Here is a 20,533-nt window from a genome sequence, read left to right as displayed (position 1 = left end):
GGAGGAGGGTCTGCCTCCGTGTTGATGAAAACGCAGTATCTGCGAAGCACAATAAAGCTAAGCGCACTAAAACAAGGTGTGCCTTACTGAACACAGGAGAAAGGAAGCCTCACAAATAAATGGGAAGCAGTAGACTCTTCAGTAAATGGTATCGTAGCAGAAATATGCACCTGAGGGGGAGAGCTATAATGTCACTTCATACTATATGTCTAGATATATTCTAAGATTCAATGCTTTCCTTTAAAGCCTCACACCTTATAAAAAAACAGCAGAAGAAAATGCAGGGGACCTCATAACATGGGCTCAGGATTTGGAGTCTCCCTGTGTATAGTTCCTTCGTGGTCTCTTCCCTCATGGAGATTTTTTCCTTGGCCCTGGTGCTTTCTAGGGCAAAGCAAGACCCCAACCCAATGGCACAACACTGTTGTCTGAGTGTGCAGCAAAATCAGTGGCCAAGCTTGCTCAGAATTTGTTGAGCTGAAGAATGAAATGGGGTCTCTGCACAGGCATCCCTGGACAGGCTTTCCTCAAGTGATACAGGCCCAAGTTCATGTCTATCCTATAGCTGCATAACGTAACAAAAGAGTATCAAGAGGTACAATGGAGAGAAGTTGTTGGGCAGTGAGGGAGGAGCCCTCAGGCCCAAGACTATCATAGGGAACCCACCGTTTTGGGGGCCTCCCCAACGGAAACCACCAGTCTCAAGTCATCTCTGCAGAACAACTAAGACCTTTTTAGAGCCTGATCTCCACATCTCAGGACCTGGTGGAGCTTTTTCCCAATAACCAGTTTTCCTCTTTTCCCCAGTAACTGGAAGAAAACTAACATAGGGATGTAGGGCAGGGAACTGGTGAATCAGAAAATAGCAGTCAAGATGATAGCTGGAGGGGCACTCCACCCTCTTTACAAAGCCAACTGCCTGGAGGTAAGCCAGGGGACACAGCCCAAAAGCATCTGTGCAAACAAGTTCTCCCCGAAGACAAGCAGAGTCTGGGAGATGCCTTATTCTTTATCTCCAAGATTTCTCACATCATATGACAGATACAGATCATTACAGCACATGCTGTTTGTAGAGGATTAGCAGTTCAGCAAATGTGTCAGGCTGAATTGTCCCACATCACTCGGTGCTTTCAAGTTATCACGACACTATCCTTTCACTATTTTGAAAAATGCTCTTACTATGCGTCAGGCACTGTTCTAGACTCTGGGATTATAGCATTGCATAAAACAAAGACCCTGCCCTCACAGAAGGTGCTCCATTCTAGTTGGAGGAGGCAGATAATCAAGCCAGCAAGCACACCACCAGATAGTGATAGGTGCCATGAAGAAAAATAAAGCCAATGAGGGATCTGTGTGTGATGGGGAGTCCAATTTCAGCTAGGGTGGTGAGGAAGACCTTCCCAGGAAAGGGATTATTTGAACAGAGATCTCAATGAAGTGAGACAGCAGTCATGTTAACACTGGGGGTAGATCAGTCCTAGTAGAGGGACAAGCAAGGACAAAAAGACTGAGGGAATCTATTTAGGTTCAGGGGACAGCAAGATTGCCTGGTAACTGGTTGGAACAGAATGAACAGTGAGAGCATCGGAGATGAGGTAAGAGAGGGAGACAAGAGCTAGATCAAGTACAACATTATGAGCCAATGTGATGGCTTTAGATTTTCTGCCAAGTAAGATGAGAACTTGTTGGAAGGTTTATAGCACAAAACTAGAGAGAATAGTATAATGAACATTGTCCATAAACTTATCAATTAGGTTCAACAATTATCAAGATACTGTCACTTGCTTCATCTATTCCAACTTTTCCTTTTGTAACTGAATTTTTTTAAACAAATTTCACCCTTATGGATCCCATGTATAAAAATTATGACCATTTTCTTACATAACCACAAGGCAATTGTCAAACCTAAAAAAATGACTATAATTCCTTAGCATCATCTAATACTCAGTCCATAGTGAAATTTCCCTCATCGTTTTTCTTTACAGTTGGTTTATGCCATCCCACAAATTATTTTAATCTAGACAAGTCCTCCCTCTCCCATCCCCCATTTTTTCATACCATTGATTTCTTAAAGAAACTAGAGCATTATCCTGTAAAAAGCCACATATTCTGGATTTGTCTGTTAGCCTCCTTATGCTGTCTTTTAACTTGCTCCTTTATTCCTCCTATTTCCTATAAACTGGAAGGTAGCCAGAGGCTTGTTTATACCCAAATTCAACTTTGGAGGTAAGAATGCTTTACAGGTACTGGTAGGTACTTGACATTGGGGCTACAATCATTTTAGTATTTCTAAGATTGATCCAAAGTGTGGGTGGTGATAGCCTGATTTTGTCTTTGTGACATTCCGCACTGACCTTTCACCTCATGATTTTATCATGATTTTAGCAGTCGATGATGATCATTGCATGACTCAATTATTTCATCACAGGTCGTACATTGTTTTTCTATTTCTATAATTCTGACACACTTATTAGTTCACATAATGCAGTATACTGATAAGTCTCATTCCAACCATACCCTTTCTACTTTGTTCCTTCTCTCTCCCTACAGATAAGCATTTTTATTAACCTGTGTTTTTTTCCTTCTAGAGTTCCTTTTGCAATGAGCAGCATTTGTATGTACACATTATATCTGTATCCCTCCTTCGTGATGAAAAGTTGCATTACTGTCTATGCTATTCGGTATCTTCCTGTTTTTACTTAAACATATCCTGGAAATCAGTCCATATCTGTATCTTCAAATCTTCTTCATCATTGGAGGAAGATTCTCCTCATCATTGGTTTTGATCAGGAGAATGGCAAAATCTGACTTATAGTTTAGAAGCCTTCCTCTAGTGGTCTTGTAAAAAATAGATTTGAGGGCCAGCCCGGTGGCTCAGGCAGTTACAGCTCCCGGCTCCTAACTCCGAAGGCTGCCGGTTCGATTCCCACATGGGCCAGTGGGCTCTCAACCACAAGGTTGCCAGTTCAATTCCTCGACTCCCGCAAGGGATGGTGGGCTCCGCCCCCTGCAACTAAGATTGAACAGGGCACATTGAGGTGAGCTGCCGCTGAGCTCCAGGACGGCTCAGTTGGTTGGAGCGCGTCCTCTCAACCACAAGGTTGCTGGTTCGATTCCCACAAGGGATGGTGGGCTGTGCCTCCTGCAACTAGCAACGGCAACTGGACCTGGAGCTGAGCTGCGCCCTCCACAACTAAGACTGAAAGGACAACAACTTGACTTGGAAAAAAGTCCTGGAAGTACACACTTTTCCCCAATAATAAAGGCCCATTCCCCTTCCCCAATAAAATCTTTAAAAAAAATAGATTTGAATAGGGCAAATACCAAAGCAGGGAGATCATTAAGAGGCTGCTACAATTATCTAGGGAGACATGGTGATGAGCCATCTTGGGACATGTAAACCACCCCAACACTCTAAGGATGAAGGGGCCTGGGCCCCTAACAACTTCACTGAGTAGACCTGCACAACAGCTCAGACACCCCGCAGTGTCTGAAAGAGAGAGAAATAGGTCTTTATCTTATTTAAGCTATATTTTATTTTAGATCTCTGTCACATGTTCTGAACCTATATCCTAACTCATGCAAGTCATTCCAGTTCTGACATGCTCTGATTATTATGACTGGGAGTCAAGACAACAGGCTTCTAGTCTTGACTGTACTGGTCACGTGACCTTGAGCACAGAAGAGGTGAGAGTGTGTTCCAGGAAGAAGGAATAGCATGGATGAGGTTTCAGAGGCTGTGTAATTTGGTCTGTATCTCATAAGCAATAGAGAGCCCTTGAAAGTGACAATAGGGATTTTCAAAAGATTAAGTGGGTACTAGTACAGAAGGGAAGAGAAGCCAGAGACTAGGAGACCAGAATAGGGGCCCAGCCTTAGGCCTTACTTCTACCCAACAGGCAGTCACTGGTGACCCAAGAAAACTTATTTCCTCAGTGATTTACCAGGGCTAACCTTACCACCACCACCTCTCTGACTATATTCTCTACTTGCTGCTACCTCCACTCCAGCCACACTGCCCTGCTTGCTGTTCCTTGAATACATTACTTGAACAAGTATGCTCCTGCTTCAGGACCTTATACTTGTTGTTCCCTCTGTCTGGAATGGTTCTTCCCCCAAATAGCCACATGCCTTCCCTGACCAACCTACCTAAAACGGCAGCCCACTTCCCATCCCCCTTACTCTGATTTATTTTACTTAAAAGAATGTATCACCACTTGGCATGACATATTATATATTATTTGTTTTTTTGTTGTATTCCCTCCCTGGGATATAAGTAACATGAGGACAGACTTTGTCTAGTTCACTGCTGTAACCCAACACTTAGAACGCTGCACAAGACATAGCTGGCGCACAAGAAATATTTGTTTAATGAATGAACAAGATATAAAATAGATTTCACTTAAGTCCTTCTACTAGTCCTTCACCTCAAGGAGTCTTAGCTAAAGAAAATGTGAGGCAACAGAGATGAGCAGACGGCCAGAATGGAAGACTCAGCCCCGAGACTAAAAACACAGGGAAGCTAGTTGAAGAGGAGCTAAGAGGCTTAGCTCAGCCCCCTTTGCAAACTGAAAAGCACTAGGTCAACTTTTGTGCAGAGTTTTAAGTTTTCTGTACCTAACTAAAGCTGCTATTTTTGCATCCTTGTGTTTTCCACAAAGTTATGAAAAATGTTTAAGAACAACAAACTTTTAAACTTTTAGAAGAAAATATAGAAAAAAAATCTTCGTAACCTCAGAGTGGAGAAGAATTTATTAAACAACATAAAAAAGTACAAAGGGAATGATTAATAAACTCAACCATATTAAAATTAAGAACTTTTAAAAATCTTTTAAGAAAGTGAAAAGACAATCCACAAGCAAGGAGAAAGATCATTCACTGAACAAGTGTTACTAAGCACCTACTATGTGCCAAGCATTGTTAGTGGTTCTTAGAATAAACCAGTGAACAAAGCAAAACAAAATCCCCGCCATTCAGGAGCATTCTATTGAAAATGTGTAGGCTGATGACCATGGGCCAGGTACCATTCTAAGTGCTCTACATACATTAACTTATTTAATTGGCACAATAACTCTATAAGTGAGCTATTCTACAGTGAGAAAAATGAAGCTCAAAGAGGTTAAGGAAACTAAGACACAGAGAGTTTAATTGCCTGACATCACATAGGTAGTAAAGGGTGGAGCTGGGATTTGAACCCAGGTAGCCTGGCCCTAGAGGCATGTCCTCTATACCTTACTGCAAATTGGTATATTGACATTCATAGCACCTAACTCACAATGGATTCGTATATGGACTATATCAAGAGCTCCTATAAATCAATAAGAGAAAAACAATAGAAAAGTGAGTAAAAGACATAATAAGCAGGTATTTTCCAGAAAAAATATGGCCCATAAATATGTGGACCAAAGCTCAACCTCTTTCACAACTAAGGAAATACAAATTAAAACCACAATAAGATAAAATTCAACACTAAACTGATTGGCAGACATTAAAAAGTCAGCTAAAGCCAAGTGTTAGGATATGGAGCAATGTGAACTCATGCGTGGTGAAAGCATATGATACGATCACTTTGGAAAACAATGTAGCATGTCCTAGTAAAACTGAATTTGCACAGGACCTATGACCTAGCAGTTCCACTCCTAGGCATATGTCCTAGAGAAACCTCTACACATGAGCACCAGAGGACACATATAAGAATGTCCTAGAAGCATGGTTCGTAATAGCAAAAACAAGCTGGAAACAACCCAAAAGTCCATCAATAAGATCATGGATGAATAAGTCATGGTACATCCATCCACATTCATACAACGGAATACAAAAAGCAGAGGTTCACATGTCAACAATGATGAACCTCAAAATCTTAGTGTTGAGTGAAAACAATCAAGTTGCAGAGAAATACCATAGTGTGTGTGTGTGTGTGTGTGTGTGTGTGTGTGTGTACAAAATAGGCCAATTGAACAATGTTTTACTGTTTAGGGAGACATACATGCATATGTGATGAAACAACAAATAAAAGCAAGGGGAAGATAGACATGTATAAGAGTGTCCTGGAAGCATGATTGCGTCTGAGAAGCATCAGCATAGTAGTTATTCGTGGTGAGGGAAGAGATGAAGGGGAGGCATGCAGAGACCTTCCAAAGTACTGGTAGATACTATTTCTTTAGCTGGGTTGTAAATATATATGTTCTCATCATTATTCTTTCAACTCTTTTATATGTATGATATATTTGACAATAACACAAAGAAAAGAAAAAACATGAGCCTATCTGACAAGGATGATATACTCTTTTCCGAAACAAGAAGACTGGGGAGGTGCTACAACGCCATGCCTATTTCTGCTAGTCCACCCTTTGTCCCACGTCAGATCTCTCGATGTTGACTGGACCTCTGGGACTCCCTCCTGGTACGCCACACTTGGTCTGTGACTTTCATTCCCAGTCCCTCTCCTATGGTGACAAATTAGCAGCCCTTGGGCCAAATCTATTTATAGTTGCATTTTGTTTAGACAGTGCAGCTATTGTTTTTAAAATTTGAAATTGTTTAGGAAAAGAAAACACATTTATATATACATATATATACATATATATAATTCATATAGAGAGAGATAAAATAAATATGCAAAATATTCACAATTGTTTAATTGAAGAGGTAGATGATATACAAGTGTATATTATACTGTTCTTTCAACTTTCTTCTATGTTTCATTTTTTTTTTACACAAAAACGTTGACAAAACGAACTTTGAAGCCCGGAGGAGCAGGCCCTCTCGAGTTCACCATCCCCACGATCCCCTGTCAATAGCTCTCAGCCTTGCTGCCTCGTGTCTAGTACCTCTGGTTCCTAGACACATTTGCGGTTGCAACCTGTGGCCCTGCTTGTAGGCTTGGGCCCCTCCTAGGCCTCCCTGTCCCCTGCAGGTAAACAGATCATGGTGTAGGGGCATGACAGGCGTTTCTCTCATTCCCATAGACCAAATAGCCATACACAGAGTTTCATTCTTTAGAACAGGCTAAGGACAATACAGGCTGATGTAATTCCCCACAACCCTGCAGTGGACAGGGAAGCCCTCTTTACCCACCTGCCAGCAGCTACAGTAACTTTGGCAAGCGTACTATACCTTCCAATACAAAAGTGGGACACTTATCCCAAAAGATAAGATGAAGAATTTTATGATTCTTTAAGACTCTTGTAGTCTCTCTGGCACCAAGGTGAAAAGGGTGGGACAGTAAGATCTTCCAGGAACATCAAGGGACCAGTGGAGTAAACTCCTATATCAGGGACATAATGTATGAGATAACTGGCTGTTACCTGTGCCTGCACTTGGCAGTGAAAAAGAACCCAGTGAGGGTGCATAGGCACCAGGCAGTTTGCAGCCAATAAACTGTTCCTCTTCAGACTGATCGATTCTTAGCTCCTCAGAGTCCAAGGACACTGGGGAGACTGAAGCTGCTTCCTGTTAGCATTTGCCTAGCCATATTCAGTGACACGACAGGTGCTTTCTTTGCAAACTCTGGTTTTCACTCCCACAGCTCTCCCACTAAACAAATCCTTGATCCCGGCCGCCCCCAGCTTGGCTATTCTTGTACACACCATACAGCATAAATTCACCCAATTGCTTAGCAGGCAACACAGGCTTAGAGGGAGCAGGCAGATAGCCAGAGGGGGGATAAGCTGAGGTGGGCCTCTAAGAAGGAAATGAAGGCCAGACCAGACAGTTAGCTGCTAAATTATGACCCAGGGACAAGGACAGTTCTTCTCATGTATAGTGCTAAAGAGGAAAATCCCTACTGGAAATGTGGATCAATAAAGATAGATAAGGGCAAAAGAATGTCCGTAAAACAATAATGAGAGTGTATCATCAACCAAGGATCGTGATTAGTACTTCCTAACAAGTTCTCACATTCCAGGTTTCCTCATTTCTTTGGGCCTCCACTCCATTTTATTTGACTAATTCAGGGTGGCCAGGACCACCACATACCAAGAAAGTTCCAGGCCTAGGAAATCACAATCACTTTCACCTTTAGTTCAGGCGAGAACTGATTAATTCTTTAAAAAAAAAAAAAAAAAAAACAATGAGAAAGCAACATGGTGATACAACAGATTTCTTACCTCAGTTTTTCCTGGGTGCAGACTGATCTTAGTGGTCCACAGCTAACAAGTCCCCTTTCCTATGCTGCAGCTCAGTCCTGGCAGTGGCTTGCATTTAAACATTCTCTGAGCTTGAGCTGAGGTGAATCTATGCAGCAGCCCTACCAGGTGTAGTAGAATTTGGGGAGCCTTCATGAAACCTGTTTCCAGACCTGTTTGGATAAGAGGGTCAAGCCCTCTCTTCAGACCAAGTTATCTGCTTACAGAGAGAGGCCAATTCTGCTGACTGCGCTACCTGGTCCCTGGACCCTACCCCAAGCTAATGGAGGCTTGAGGAAATACCCGACCTTCTGCACCAGTAAATCCTAAAAACTGCTGGGAGAGAGGAACTGAGCAGTGCTGTTGAAAAGGCTGCGGGTAAGTGAGGGTTTCTGATCAGTGACCTTTCGCCTACCATTAAAAGACCTAGAAATCTGCCCAGCTAGTGGAAGAGGTATGTCTGAAAATTAGTGCTTCCTCTGTAACAGGAGATTGGTTAAATGAATCATGGCACATCCATACAATGAAATGTTATGTATAATGTTATAAAACAAAATTGACATGAAAAATGTCCACGATGTACCATTAGGTGAAAAAGCAGGTCATAAGGCAGTATAAAGAATGCGATTCCATCTTGGTTAATAAATTATACATAATAACTAACATTTATTGAGCTTCAAATATGTATATATACATGAGCAAGGCACTAAGTAAAGTGCTTTACATTAATTACTTTATCCTTGTGACAACCCTGTGATGTAGGCAGATATTACACTCATCCTTTTATAGATAAGGAAACGGAGGCATTAAGCGGTTAAGTAATTTTGCTGTATTTCACTTAAGTGGCTGAGCTGAGATACAGACCTATATATGTTAAACTCAAGACCCCAAACTCTTCACAGTGACACTATGTCTATGACTATATTTGTGCAGAAAAAAAGTCCAGAATGAGAGAGAGATACCAGGATATTGACAGTTAACAGTGGTTATTTCTGGGTGGTGAGATTATGAGTGACTTTTGTTCTTTTTATTCTTTCCTCCGTAGTCTGATGTTTTTAGGATTTATATGGATTGTTTTTATCATCAGGAAAAACAATAAATCAATTTCCATTTTGAAAAAAGCAAACAAGCCATTGTTTCAAATCTGTAGGCAGCAAACTGCTGGAGAGTGGGGCAGTCATTTTATTACAAGGGTTCTGAAAATTCCTACGTGGTCCAAGCATGTCTAGAGTGAATAAGTAATGTGCTTGTACATTTTTTTTAAGTCATGATGTATACTGCCATGATGTGTACCCATAGTTCTTTACTTTATCATATATTTATCAATCAGTAGATAGGAAAAATACAACTACTATCAAGCGGAAGTCCATGGCACTTTAAGCATTAAAAACAAATACAAGGGATGGGATCTGCTGCTAAAAGGAAAACTATATGTACAGATCACGTCTCTGTAGTTGAGTGTCTTCTCAACAACTTATCTGCTTTTTTTCGGGAGCGCAGGAGGAAAGAGAGAGAAAAAATGGAAAAAGTACACATTATTGAAAGTTCTTCCAGGCGAAGTCCCGGAGAAGGCAATTTACAAGAATGGGAGAGAATGGAGAGGGAGTTGATGTAGGCCCAGAAAATTCTATTATGGGAAGACAGAATGCCAATCTCCCCTGTGGTGCCGGGGCTGGTCTCCAGCCTCAGCCACAGGGATGTCAACACCCGAGCGGGGTGGAGATGCTGCAATACTTGACTGCTAATATTTGCTGGAGGGCCAATCAGTAGAAACATCTGGAGTGCGGAGGGCCCCCAGGTGTAGAGGAGGCAAAGTATGCAGAATTTTGTCTTTTGCCAAACTGACTTAAAGGTCAGCACCTGCCTTCTTTTCCCTTATTCTTCTTCTCTTTTGTAACATGTCCCTTGCCCTCTATTTCTGTGTGGCCTATTATCCATCACTCATGTCCCCAGGACACCCTACTCCATAGGACTCCTGTGATCTCATTACCCATATGACACCATCCTGATTACTGACCTAAGTGACCTAAGACACTCACTTACTGACGGCCTAGGACTTTCCAGGCATTCATGGCAGATGCACTGACAATAAGATGTGGTCCTCACCCCTTTAGAAGCATACAGTCTTCAGGTGTGAAAAGCAAAACAACAAACCAACAAAACCACACACAAAACAAAACAACCCCACAACTTAATTTGCTTCAATGGGTATCAAGTTTCAACAAGGTAAAAGACAGGAGTCAGAGAGAGGAATGGAGTCTTTGCTTCCCCCTTTCCACCTTGGCTTGTGTTTGGGGCTCACTTAGGAACCACGCTCCATACACTCAACCCTGCCCATGGTAGCTGGTGCTCTGGCCTGGAAGACTGGCTTGCTCTAAGTGAGAACATTCTTCAATAGGTCAATAGTATAGGGAAAAAAGAAGAGTAGGAAGGGGGATTGTTCCTACTATCTCTTGATTTGGTAAGCAAATCAAGAGCTTACCAAAGAGCTGAAACCAGAGTACAACCCAGTCTATGTATCCAGCTGCCAATCTACTGGAAATAGAGAGGAACCTGCTGAAGTGCACAAAGAAGATAGAGTAAGAGAAGTCCAAGTCAGATGTCATGGGGTCTTCATCAGATAAATCATCAGGAAAGGAAAGGGATGAAGGAGAACCTGTACATAAAAACAGACTTAAACTCTTCAAAAGGTCATAAAAGACAAGGGAAGACCAAGAAACTGTCAGAGATCGGAGGAGACTAAGGAGACATGAGAACTAAATCCAATGTGAGACCTGATGGAATCCTGAAGCACATTATGGACATTAGTAGAAAAATGTAGTGCAATTTGAGTAAAGTCTGGAGTTCATAGTAATGTGCCAGGATTGGCTGCTTAGCTGTGATAACTCTGCCATGTTTATTTAAGATGTCAACATAAGGGGAAGCTGGGTGAAAGGTATAGGGAACTCTCTGTATTATCTTTGCAACTCTCCCATAAATCTAAAATTATTCCAAAGTAAAAGTTTTAAAAGGAGAAAAGTTAAGAAACATCAATTTTTTTAAATGGGCAAGACTAAATCACAGTCATTAGGGAAGTACATTTGAGGAGTAAAACCACAGAAAGGCAAGGAAAAAATTATTCTAAATGTCAGGATAATGGTTACTTTGGGAAGAGGAAGAAGCTTATGATTGAAAAGGGGCACATAGAGAGGTTTCTGGGGTGGGTGAGAAAATTTTATTTCTTGACCTAGTGGTGGCTGCAAGGTATGTGTCTTATCAGTCATTAAGGCATACATTTTAAAATCAAAAAATTAAAGAAAGAGAGAGAGAGTGAGAAACAGAGAGAGAGAAACACAGACAGGTTTAAGAGACAACATCAAAATACATCAGTGGACTTTGTTTGGATTCTCATTCAAATTAATCAACTATAAAACGGACATTTGAATATGGACTGGATATTAGACGTTATTAGAGAATTGTTAAATTTGTTCAGGGTGATAGTGATATTGTTATTATGGAAGAAAAATCCACATTTTTGTATAGATGCATAGTGAAGTGTTCAGGGCTAAAGTGATGTCTTCAAATTGGTTTAAAATACTGCAAGGAAAAACAGAGTGGGGAGATGGAGGAAACAAATCTGGCAAAATTTTAATAGTTTGAAGCTGAACACAAAGATAAAAATTTCTTACATCCTCTAGTTTTGTGTGTGTTTGGAAATTTTTATAATAGAAGTTAAAAGAGGGGGACAGCCCCAAGCCAGGCTGCCTCAGGTCAACAGTCAGTCTCAAGAGAGACCCAACCCCAAGTGCTCCCACGCCACACACCCCCAGCCGTCTGTCTCCCTGTAGTCTCACATTAGCCTGTGAGGGACGTTTCCCTTCTCTGGAAACGTCCAGAGAACGACCTCTGGGCTGCTGGAACTAGATGGCAGTCCTCGTCTTTCTCCATCCTGATGTCCCAATCATCTCAGCAGAGAGAGTCAAAGGGCAGGAGGACAGAGCCCCAGGGCTCAGACCTTCCGGGGCAGTCCTTGGTACTCCAGAGCCTGCCCCCTTGCAGTGGGTGGTAGGCAGGACAAGAAGGAAAGAGAGCAGCTGAAAAGCCTCATAGTCACCATTGAGTGAGCTTCCGGACGCCGCCGGCGTCTCTGCTTGGAACACTGTTGGGAGGTCTTTGGCTCCCTCAGGCTCCTGCACATCATGTGCTGTTTGAAGCAGCCTAAGCATCTCCACGGTCTGCTGGTTCTGCATTGGCCCTTGAGCTACGTGGCCTTATGTGAGTACTGATATAAGAGTGCATGGCAAGAAGCCAGAGTCAGAGGCCAGGGCCAGATCGGGGGTGATTTTTAAGCTCATGAAAATCTCATCTCTGGCCTTTCATCATCTCAGATGGCACTACAGAGAAAAGCCAAGGAGTCTCAAGTTCCATGCGTGCCCTGGAGAAGGAAGAGATAGAGTCCCAGGGAATAGTGAGGACAGACAGAGGGTAGAATGGGCTCATGATGGATATGAGTCGATCTAGCTAATTTCAGCCACTTCCTAATTCTCCCTGCCTGGAGAGGGGAAATGAGGCCCAAAGAACAGGCATGATAGGTCCATGATCATAAAGGAGCATGGGGAATGGGACAGAGGGAGCATTAGCATTAGAGACTTAGAGAAGTATAGCCTGTGTTTGAACCATAGAGTGTTCCTTTCTGGGAGGGGGGCGCTGGTTGCATGAGGGGAGACAGAGATGATGGAAGGAATGGTAAAGGGCAAGAGGGCAAAAATGGTGAATGGAAAATAGTAGAGGGATGCAGATGCTGTGTGGGTGGGGTGTGGGGAGATATGGATAGTACGGATAGGCAAGGGAGGGTGGACCAGTGTTTAACAAGGATGGGGAGGGAGACAAGAAGGACAAGTTGGTGGGTGAATGGGAACAGGAAGAGAGGGACGGTAGGTGGGCAGGGAGACAGGGATGACAGGCAAGCAGAGAAATAGGATTGGTGTGTGGCAGATGATAGAGGAAACGTCGGCAGGATGTGTAGAAATGCATAGTGGAAGGGAAGGAGCTGAAATGCGCAGAAGGCCAGGACCAGAGGACTGGGTAGTTCAAAGGGCTCTTAATGGGGCTGGATGTGGTCAAGTTCTCCTGGCAGCACAAATTTGGTCTGACCTGCTCCCTCATCAGTTTGGATCATACAGCCATTGTTCATTTATCTGCTGTTTACATCCTGGTGGCCGCTACCGGCACTTTACTTTGCCTGGTTTTTCCTGGATTGGAAGACCCCAGAACAAGGTAAGACTCATGGACCTAGAAAGAACTGGACCTAAGAATGTTCCATCTTACCCTGTAACTAGGCTGTCCCACCCACCATGCCACAGGCCTCTCATCCAACTTCTTAGAGCCATAGGAACTGGGCCAGTCAGGGCCATCCTGGGGTCCCCTCCTTTGCCCCCTCTCTAGCAGAGCCATGGTCCCTCCATGCTGCTAGGGAAACCCTGGGTGAGAGGAAGGGGTATGACTGGCACACGCAGACACTAGCCCCTACTGGTATTTTTGTCTCAGGTGGCAGGCGTTCCAGCTGGGTAAGGAACTGGAGTGTCTGGACCTACATTAGGGACTATTTCCCCATCACGGTAAGTGTCTCTTCTTTAGCATCCCTCACAGTCCCCTCAATACTATGCATTTATGCCAAATGACTAGAGTTGTCCGTAAGGAAAATGAGCATCCCAGAGAGTGTCAGTGCAGGCTAAACATACTTCAGGATCCAACGTTGCTACTGGGCACTCGTTACTCTCCTAGGACCCTTTGGATGCCCTTGGCATGACCTACCGGATGACATAGGCAGAAATGCAAATACAGTTCAGTTGCTTTAACAAACATTGAAAGCCTACTCTGTGCCACAAGTTTGGGGTACAGAGAAGTGAGGAGGATACTATCCTCTGTCATCCAGGAGCTCACGTGTAATGTACATATTTATGGTTTGGTACAAGTTATACAAATAGGGCAGATGAGGAGTAAAGAAAGGCTTCACAGACATACATGGTGATATCCAGGCAGGGCTTTCAAAGTTCAATAAAAGTTACTTAGATGGGCACTGGAAGAGGGTGGGGGAGAAATACCAGAAAGAGGTTCTAGAAAGGGACTGCTACACTGATCCTCTCAGCACACTTCGGAGTAGACGACAAGAACTGCCCCAAGTTTTGGAGCAGAAGTCGCTGACCTTTTCCACAGAATGGTGCTCCCAGAAAAGGATACCACACATAAGGTGTACTGCCATAAATGGCCGAGACTACCTGCAGCCACAGGCAAGAGACCCAGCAATTCAGCTGCCTCAGGTCCAACCTGATTTCCCAGGGGCCGAGGAGACTGGTATCCCAGCCCCCTGAAGCCCACTCATGCTTTGGAGAGCACCCTGCTCCCTGAACGGTCTTCCCCTTGCTTCCCGTGTGACCTTATTTCACCCCTGTGCTGTTTCTCTCCATGGTTGCAGATCGTGAAGACTAAGGACCTGTCACCTGAGCAAAACTACGTCATGGGGGTTCACCCCCATGGCCTCTTGACCTTTGGTGCCTTCTGCAACTTCTGCACTGAGGCCACAGGCTTCTCGAAGATCTACCCCGGCATCACTCCCCACCTGGCCACGCTGTCCTGGTTCTTTAAGATCCCCTTGATTAGGGACTACCTCATGGCCAAAGGTGCTTCTGACCACACTTACTGGAGCTTCTGGCCCATTTCTCTGCTTAGAGACGCAGCTTTTTAAGCCCCATCCCGTACCTCTGACCCCCCTTTCAACCTCCCCTCCCCTGTCATCATAGCATCGTAGTTAAAAGCCTATGTTCTGGGCTAAACTGCCTGGATTTGAATGCTGGCTGTGTCACTTACTGTGTGGTCTTAGACAAACTACTGGACCCCAACTAGTCTCAGTTTCCTCATCTGTAAAATGGGGCTGCTGGTAATAGCCCGACCTCAGGTGTGGCATAATGACTACATGAGATCACACAAGTCAAGTATTCACTCCAGTGCCTGCCACAGAGTATGTGCTCAATAAATAATACCTGTTGCTATTAATGGCGATCAAGAAAAAGAAGAGGGTAGAATTATAGCTGGAATTCAGAAAGTCCTTCTGGTTACTGCACTCAAAACCTTCCTTCTGTAGATTTGACCCAGTGCCTCCCACAAAGTGGAGATATGCTTCCACGTGAAATGTGTTTGCCCACAGCCTACCCTTCTCCACACTCTGCCCAATCTCACTGACTCTCCTCCTGGGATCCATGGGAACAGAGGGCACACAAACAAGCAGAGGAGGGTGTTGCCTCAGCCTTTTCTCTTCTCCTGATCACTTGTTCCTGTCTCTGCCCCTTGATTCTCTTTAGGTGTGTGCTCCGTGAGTCAGCCGGCCATCGACTACCTGCTGAGCCACGGCACTGGCAACCTCGTGGGCATTGTAGTGGGAGGGGTGGGAGAGGCCCTGCAAAGTGTGCCCAACACCACCACCCTCATCCTCCAGAAACGCAAGGGCTTTGTGCGCACAGCCCTCCAGCATGGGTAGGTGTTTGTCCCCTTCTCTGAGCAGCATGACCTGCTAGGTGATGCCAAGATGACCCAGACATGAATCTTGCCCTTGTGGAACTTACTACTGAGTAGGGGAGATGGCCATAGACTTTCCAAAATGTTTAGGTCATCTATTCCTTCTGAGCTAGCTGGACCATTTCCCAGCCATACCAGAAACCCAGATTCATTATCAGGGGAATTGGCTAGAGATGCCCCAGTATAGAGATGATTCCTACATGATCTCTATCAACATCCATGTCTCCATTGGCCTGTTAATGCTAAGTGCAAAAGGCAGTACGGTATGGCCAGTATGCACTAGGATTGGAGTCAGCTTACTCAACCATTCTGAGCCTTCATGTTTTCATCTTTATAATGTGGCTACTAATAATTCTAACTGCTTCATAAGGTTATTGTAGGGTTTAAACGATTTCATGTACATAAAACACCTACCATGTGCCTGGCACACAGTAAGCGATGGATGAACGTTAGCCACTCTGACTCAGGCATACAGAGAGGAGGTAAAGAGCAGGACCCCAAGGCTGGAGCTGTGAGGTGCCCCATTAGGTGAGCAGGTCAGCTCACTGGATATAGGGACAATTGTCTTATTGAAGACTCAGAAAAGAGGGAAGTATTTCTTCTAAGGACCTTGCCTGAGTGGCCTGTTCATCAGCTTGGAGCAAATGTAGGTAACATATGTCAGAATGCTGAGAAATTGTTATTAGTAACACAAAGATTTGTATAAGAGATTGTATTGTCTTTCCTCTTCTCTCCCAGGAAGACTTAAGGAGCCTGATTCTCTACCTAGAGCACTGTCAGGGTGGATTGCCATGGCCCATGAGAAGGAAACAACTTTGCTCTAATCCCAAGACCCTAGAACAGAATACCTTATGCAAAGTCCCTATGGGTGACTGGTATATCATAGACGCATCTGTGCAAAATGACCATCATCTCTGTTCTTCCTACTAGTAAAAACAGTCAGCTATTCCTCTCCCTGACACCCCCTGGAAACTTTCCTTTACACAACATGGGTCTCTGTGGATCTCTGACCAAACTCTTCTCCCTTCCCTTGTACCCCCATATCTTGCCCTTGTGATCCTGTCCCAGAATTAGCACTCCAACTGGCCTTGAACATTTCAGGACAAGAGACACTAAATACAGGAGGCTTGTTTAGTGCAAGAAGGAATACTTTATGCCACAAGGATTCCATAACAGATGGCAGCCCGGCCATGAGCAAAGTGTCTTCCTGTGTGGTTCCCACTCTAACCTGTGTTTGAGAAATAAATTGGGGTTTTCCTACAGGGCTCATCTGGTCCCTACCTTCACTTTTGGAGAAACTGAGGTATATGATCAGGTGCTGTTCCATAAGGACAGCTACATGCATAAGTTCCAGAGCTGCTTCCGTCGCCTCCTTGGTTTCTATTTCTGCGTCTTCTATGGACGAGGCTTCCGCCAAGGCTCTGTTGGACTCCTGCCATACCCGGTGCCTATCATCACTGTGGGTGAGTGTCGCTGTCAGCCCCAAGGCCACCTCAACCCCCCTTACCATGCCCCACCAAAGAAGCCGGGAGCTGATGTGGGATGTGAGACAATCAGGCCCAGGAAAGAGAAGGAGGTTAAAGGAAGAAAGGATTCTAACTCTTGCCCTTTCTCTTTTTTCTGTCTGTCCTGGCAGTCGGGGAGCCTCTGCCACTGCCCCAAATTGAAAAACCAAGCCAGGAGATGGTGGACAAATACCACACACTCTACATGGATGCCCTGCGCAGACTGTTTGACCAGCACAAGACCCAGTATGGCTGCTCAGAGACCCAAAGGCTGCTTTTCTTGTGACTGAATGGGCTGCATGCCCAAGAGTGAGTGCCTCAGAGAGGAGAATCAATTGCTGCTAAACAAAAGGCAGAAAGGGAGATGGGGGCGGGGGCTATCTGTGCTAGGGGAGGGCATTCGGCATTCCTGACTTGCCACAGAGCCCTTGTGGTTGTAGTCCTGAAGAGTTTCTCTCACTCATTCCCCAGACGGGACGTCCTGAGGCCCCCCCAGGCCCAGACACAGGCACAGGCCCTGTCCTCTCTGAGCCCAAGGCCCCAGGTCCTGGAGGACTTAAAGGATAGCTAAGCAGCCTGAGTAGCCACCACTCTTGTTCTTATTGTTGCCTTAATGCATTTTTAAAACTGAGACATATTTTCCATACCATAGACTTAACCCGTTTAAAGTGTAAAATTCCGTAGTATTTAGTATACTCACAGAGTTGTGCAACCACTACCATTATCTAATTTTAGAATATTTTTCAGGACCCCCCAAAAAGAAACCTAGTTAACATTAGCTGTCACTCCCTATTCCCCATCTCCCCCAAGCCTGGCAACCACTAATCCACTTTCTGTCTCTTCAGAATTGCCAATTCTGGACATGTAAATGGAATTGTAGATTATGTGGTCTTTTATGACTGGCCTCTCGCTCTTAGAATAACGTTTTCCAGGTCCATCCATCCATGTTGTAGTATGAATCAGTGCTTTATTTCTTTTTATGGCTGAATGTTTCATTGTACGTATATACCATATTTTTTTATCGATTCACCAGTTGATGGACTTTTGTGTTGTTCCTACTTTTTGGCTATTATAAATAATACTGCTATAAACATTCCTGTACAACTTTTTGTGTAGTGATATGTGTCCAAATACAAAGGCTTACCTTATGTCCACACCATTAAGCTAACAAGCACTCTTTTCACATCGATCAAAGGCATCTTACTCAGGATTACTTTTCAATTGGCAGAGATCACTTACTCCTCGTGATGGTCCTCTAAAACCATAATCCGAAGGTACCTGCTACCTTCCTGAGACTCTACTATGGGAAATCCACTTTATGTCTACATTTTAAACGCTTACTAAGTTTTGTTTAAAAGTTTTTCTTAAATGCTCTATTCTGAGAATTTTAAAAGAGTAAATAAAAACACAAATGTCTCTTCTTTTAAAGGGAATCAACAAAAGACCCACTTAAAAACAAGGCAAAGAACCAAAAGTTAAAAGACCATTTAGAAACTCATATAATTCAATAGCAAAAAAAAATAATGATAATAGTTTGATTTAAAAATGAGGCAGAGGATCTGAATGGACATTTTTCCAAAGAAGACATACAAATGGCTAACAGGTAAATGAAAAGATGCTCAACATCACTAATTATCAGGGAAATGTAAATAAAAACCACAATGAGATATCACCTCATACCTGTCAGAATGGCCGTCATCAATAAATCAACAAACAACAAGTGCTGGCGCGGATGTGGAGAAAAGGGAACCCTCGTGCACTGCTGGTGGGATTGCAAATTGGTGCAGCCACTATGGAAAGTAGTATGGAGGTTCCTTAAAAAATAGAACTACCAGGGGGCGGCCGGTTAGCTCCGTTGGTTAGAGCGCGGTGCTCTTAAGAACAAGGTTGCCGATTCGATCCCCACATAAGCCACTGTGAGCTGCGCCCTCCACAACTAGATTGAAACAATTACTTGACTTGGAGCTGATGGGTCCAAGAAAAACACACTTAACACAAATTTAAAAAGTTTAAAAAAAAAACAAAAAACAGAGTATAGAATGGTGGTTGCCAGACGCTGGGGGTGGGGGAAAATGAGATGTTGGTCAAAGGGTACAAACTTCCAGTGACAAGATGAATAGGTTCTGAGGAGGTAGTGCACAGCATGGTGATTATAATTAACAGTACTGTATTATATACTTGCAAATTGCTAAGAGAGTAGATCTTAAATATTCTCACCACAAAAGAATTATAACCATGTGAGGTGATGGAAGTGTTAACTAACCTTACTGTGGTAAACATTTGCTGTACCAATATCTAACAAGCACTTTAACCTCAACATACCCAATACCAGGTGAACAATCTTCCCCCTCCCAACCTCACATTTTACCACCAAGTCTATCAATTTTACCACCTTAACAGTAATCCAACCTCTTCTCTCCTCTAAGGTCACAACCTAGTCAAAGCCCTCACCAATTTCCTAAACGATTGCCACTCCCTCTAGTAAAGTCTTCTCTAATTACTCCATCATACTACCGCCAGGATACTCTAACTAAAGCTTAAGTCTGACGCATTAGTCCTCTGCTTGAAATCTATTATTGCTCCTACAGTGCTTCTACCAGCATATCCTAAATTTAAATTATGTTCTCGGGACCATTAATGTTCCATAGATGTTAACGAATACTGCACAGGAAAAGATGATTTTGTGGTTAAATAACTATGGGAGATGCTGGACCAAACCAAGTTATATAGATGTATTTACTGAAATATTTTCAGAGTCTTTACTATACTAATATGAGTTATGACTAATACTCCCAAGAGGGAGTAGTTAGCATTTCCCAAAGGTATCTGACAATAGAACCCTTGTTTCAAATAGCATCTATTGCCATCTCAGGGAACATTTAGGATTCCCCTAAATATAGTCTTGGAAATATTGGTTGTGGAAATATAGGATAAAGTTCAGACTCCTTATCATGGTAGAGAAGGCAGCTGGCAATTTAAGGAGAGTGGCTCATTTGATTTGAGCACCTATCAGATTCTGAGAAGCCTTGGTAGGAGTCATTGGGGCTAACTGGATGGATCGAGGCCACGTGGGGGGTGACCAGAAGGTAACTGAATAAAAAGGGAATTGGATTTGAATTGTTCTCGCCTGTTTGAGTTGTCCAGGAAGGGGAAATGAGAGCAGAATTTTTCCAGAAAACAGTCTGAAGGACACATATGGTAGGGATCGAGGCTATACCTGAAAGAGTAAAAGAACAGATGGATTACTGTTTAAGCCCTTGCTTTCTTATTCGCATCAGCTACTTGTTCCTTCTCCAAAATTCATGCCCCCTTGTCTTTCCTCCCCACCCTTTCCCCACATTGCAGTCTGTT

The 20,533-nt window shown here is 43.6% G+C and overlaps 1 protein-coding gene across 1 annotated transcript; it reads left to right on the top strand.

Moving 5' to 3' along the window:
• Positions 1–12,304: 12,304 nt before the first annotated feature.
• Positions 12,305–17,468, top strand: AWAT1 (acyl-CoA wax alcohol acyltransferase 1; the record flags this gene model as incomplete). Its single annotated transcript, XM_081042650.1, has 7 exons — positions 12,305–12,380; positions 13,275–13,382; positions 13,653–13,723; positions 14,581–14,785; positions 15,464–15,635; positions 16,941–17,140; positions 17,314–17,468. The coding sequence occupies 7 exons, from the start codon at positions 12,305–12,307 to the stop codon at positions 17,466–17,468; spliced, it is 987 nt and encodes a 328-aa protein (XP_080898776.1).
• Positions 17,469–20,533: the final 3,065 nt, after the last annotated feature.

The sequence above is a fragment of the Rhinolophus hipposideros genome (assembly GCF_964194185.1).
Source record: "Rhinolophus hipposideros genome assembly, chromosome: X".
Taxonomy (NCBI): domain Eukaryota; kingdom Metazoa; phylum Chordata; class Mammalia; order Chiroptera; family Rhinolophidae; genus Rhinolophus; species Rhinolophus hipposideros.
Note: the sequence above shows the minus strand (reverse complement) of the source record. Positions and strands in the feature narration are given on the sequence as shown.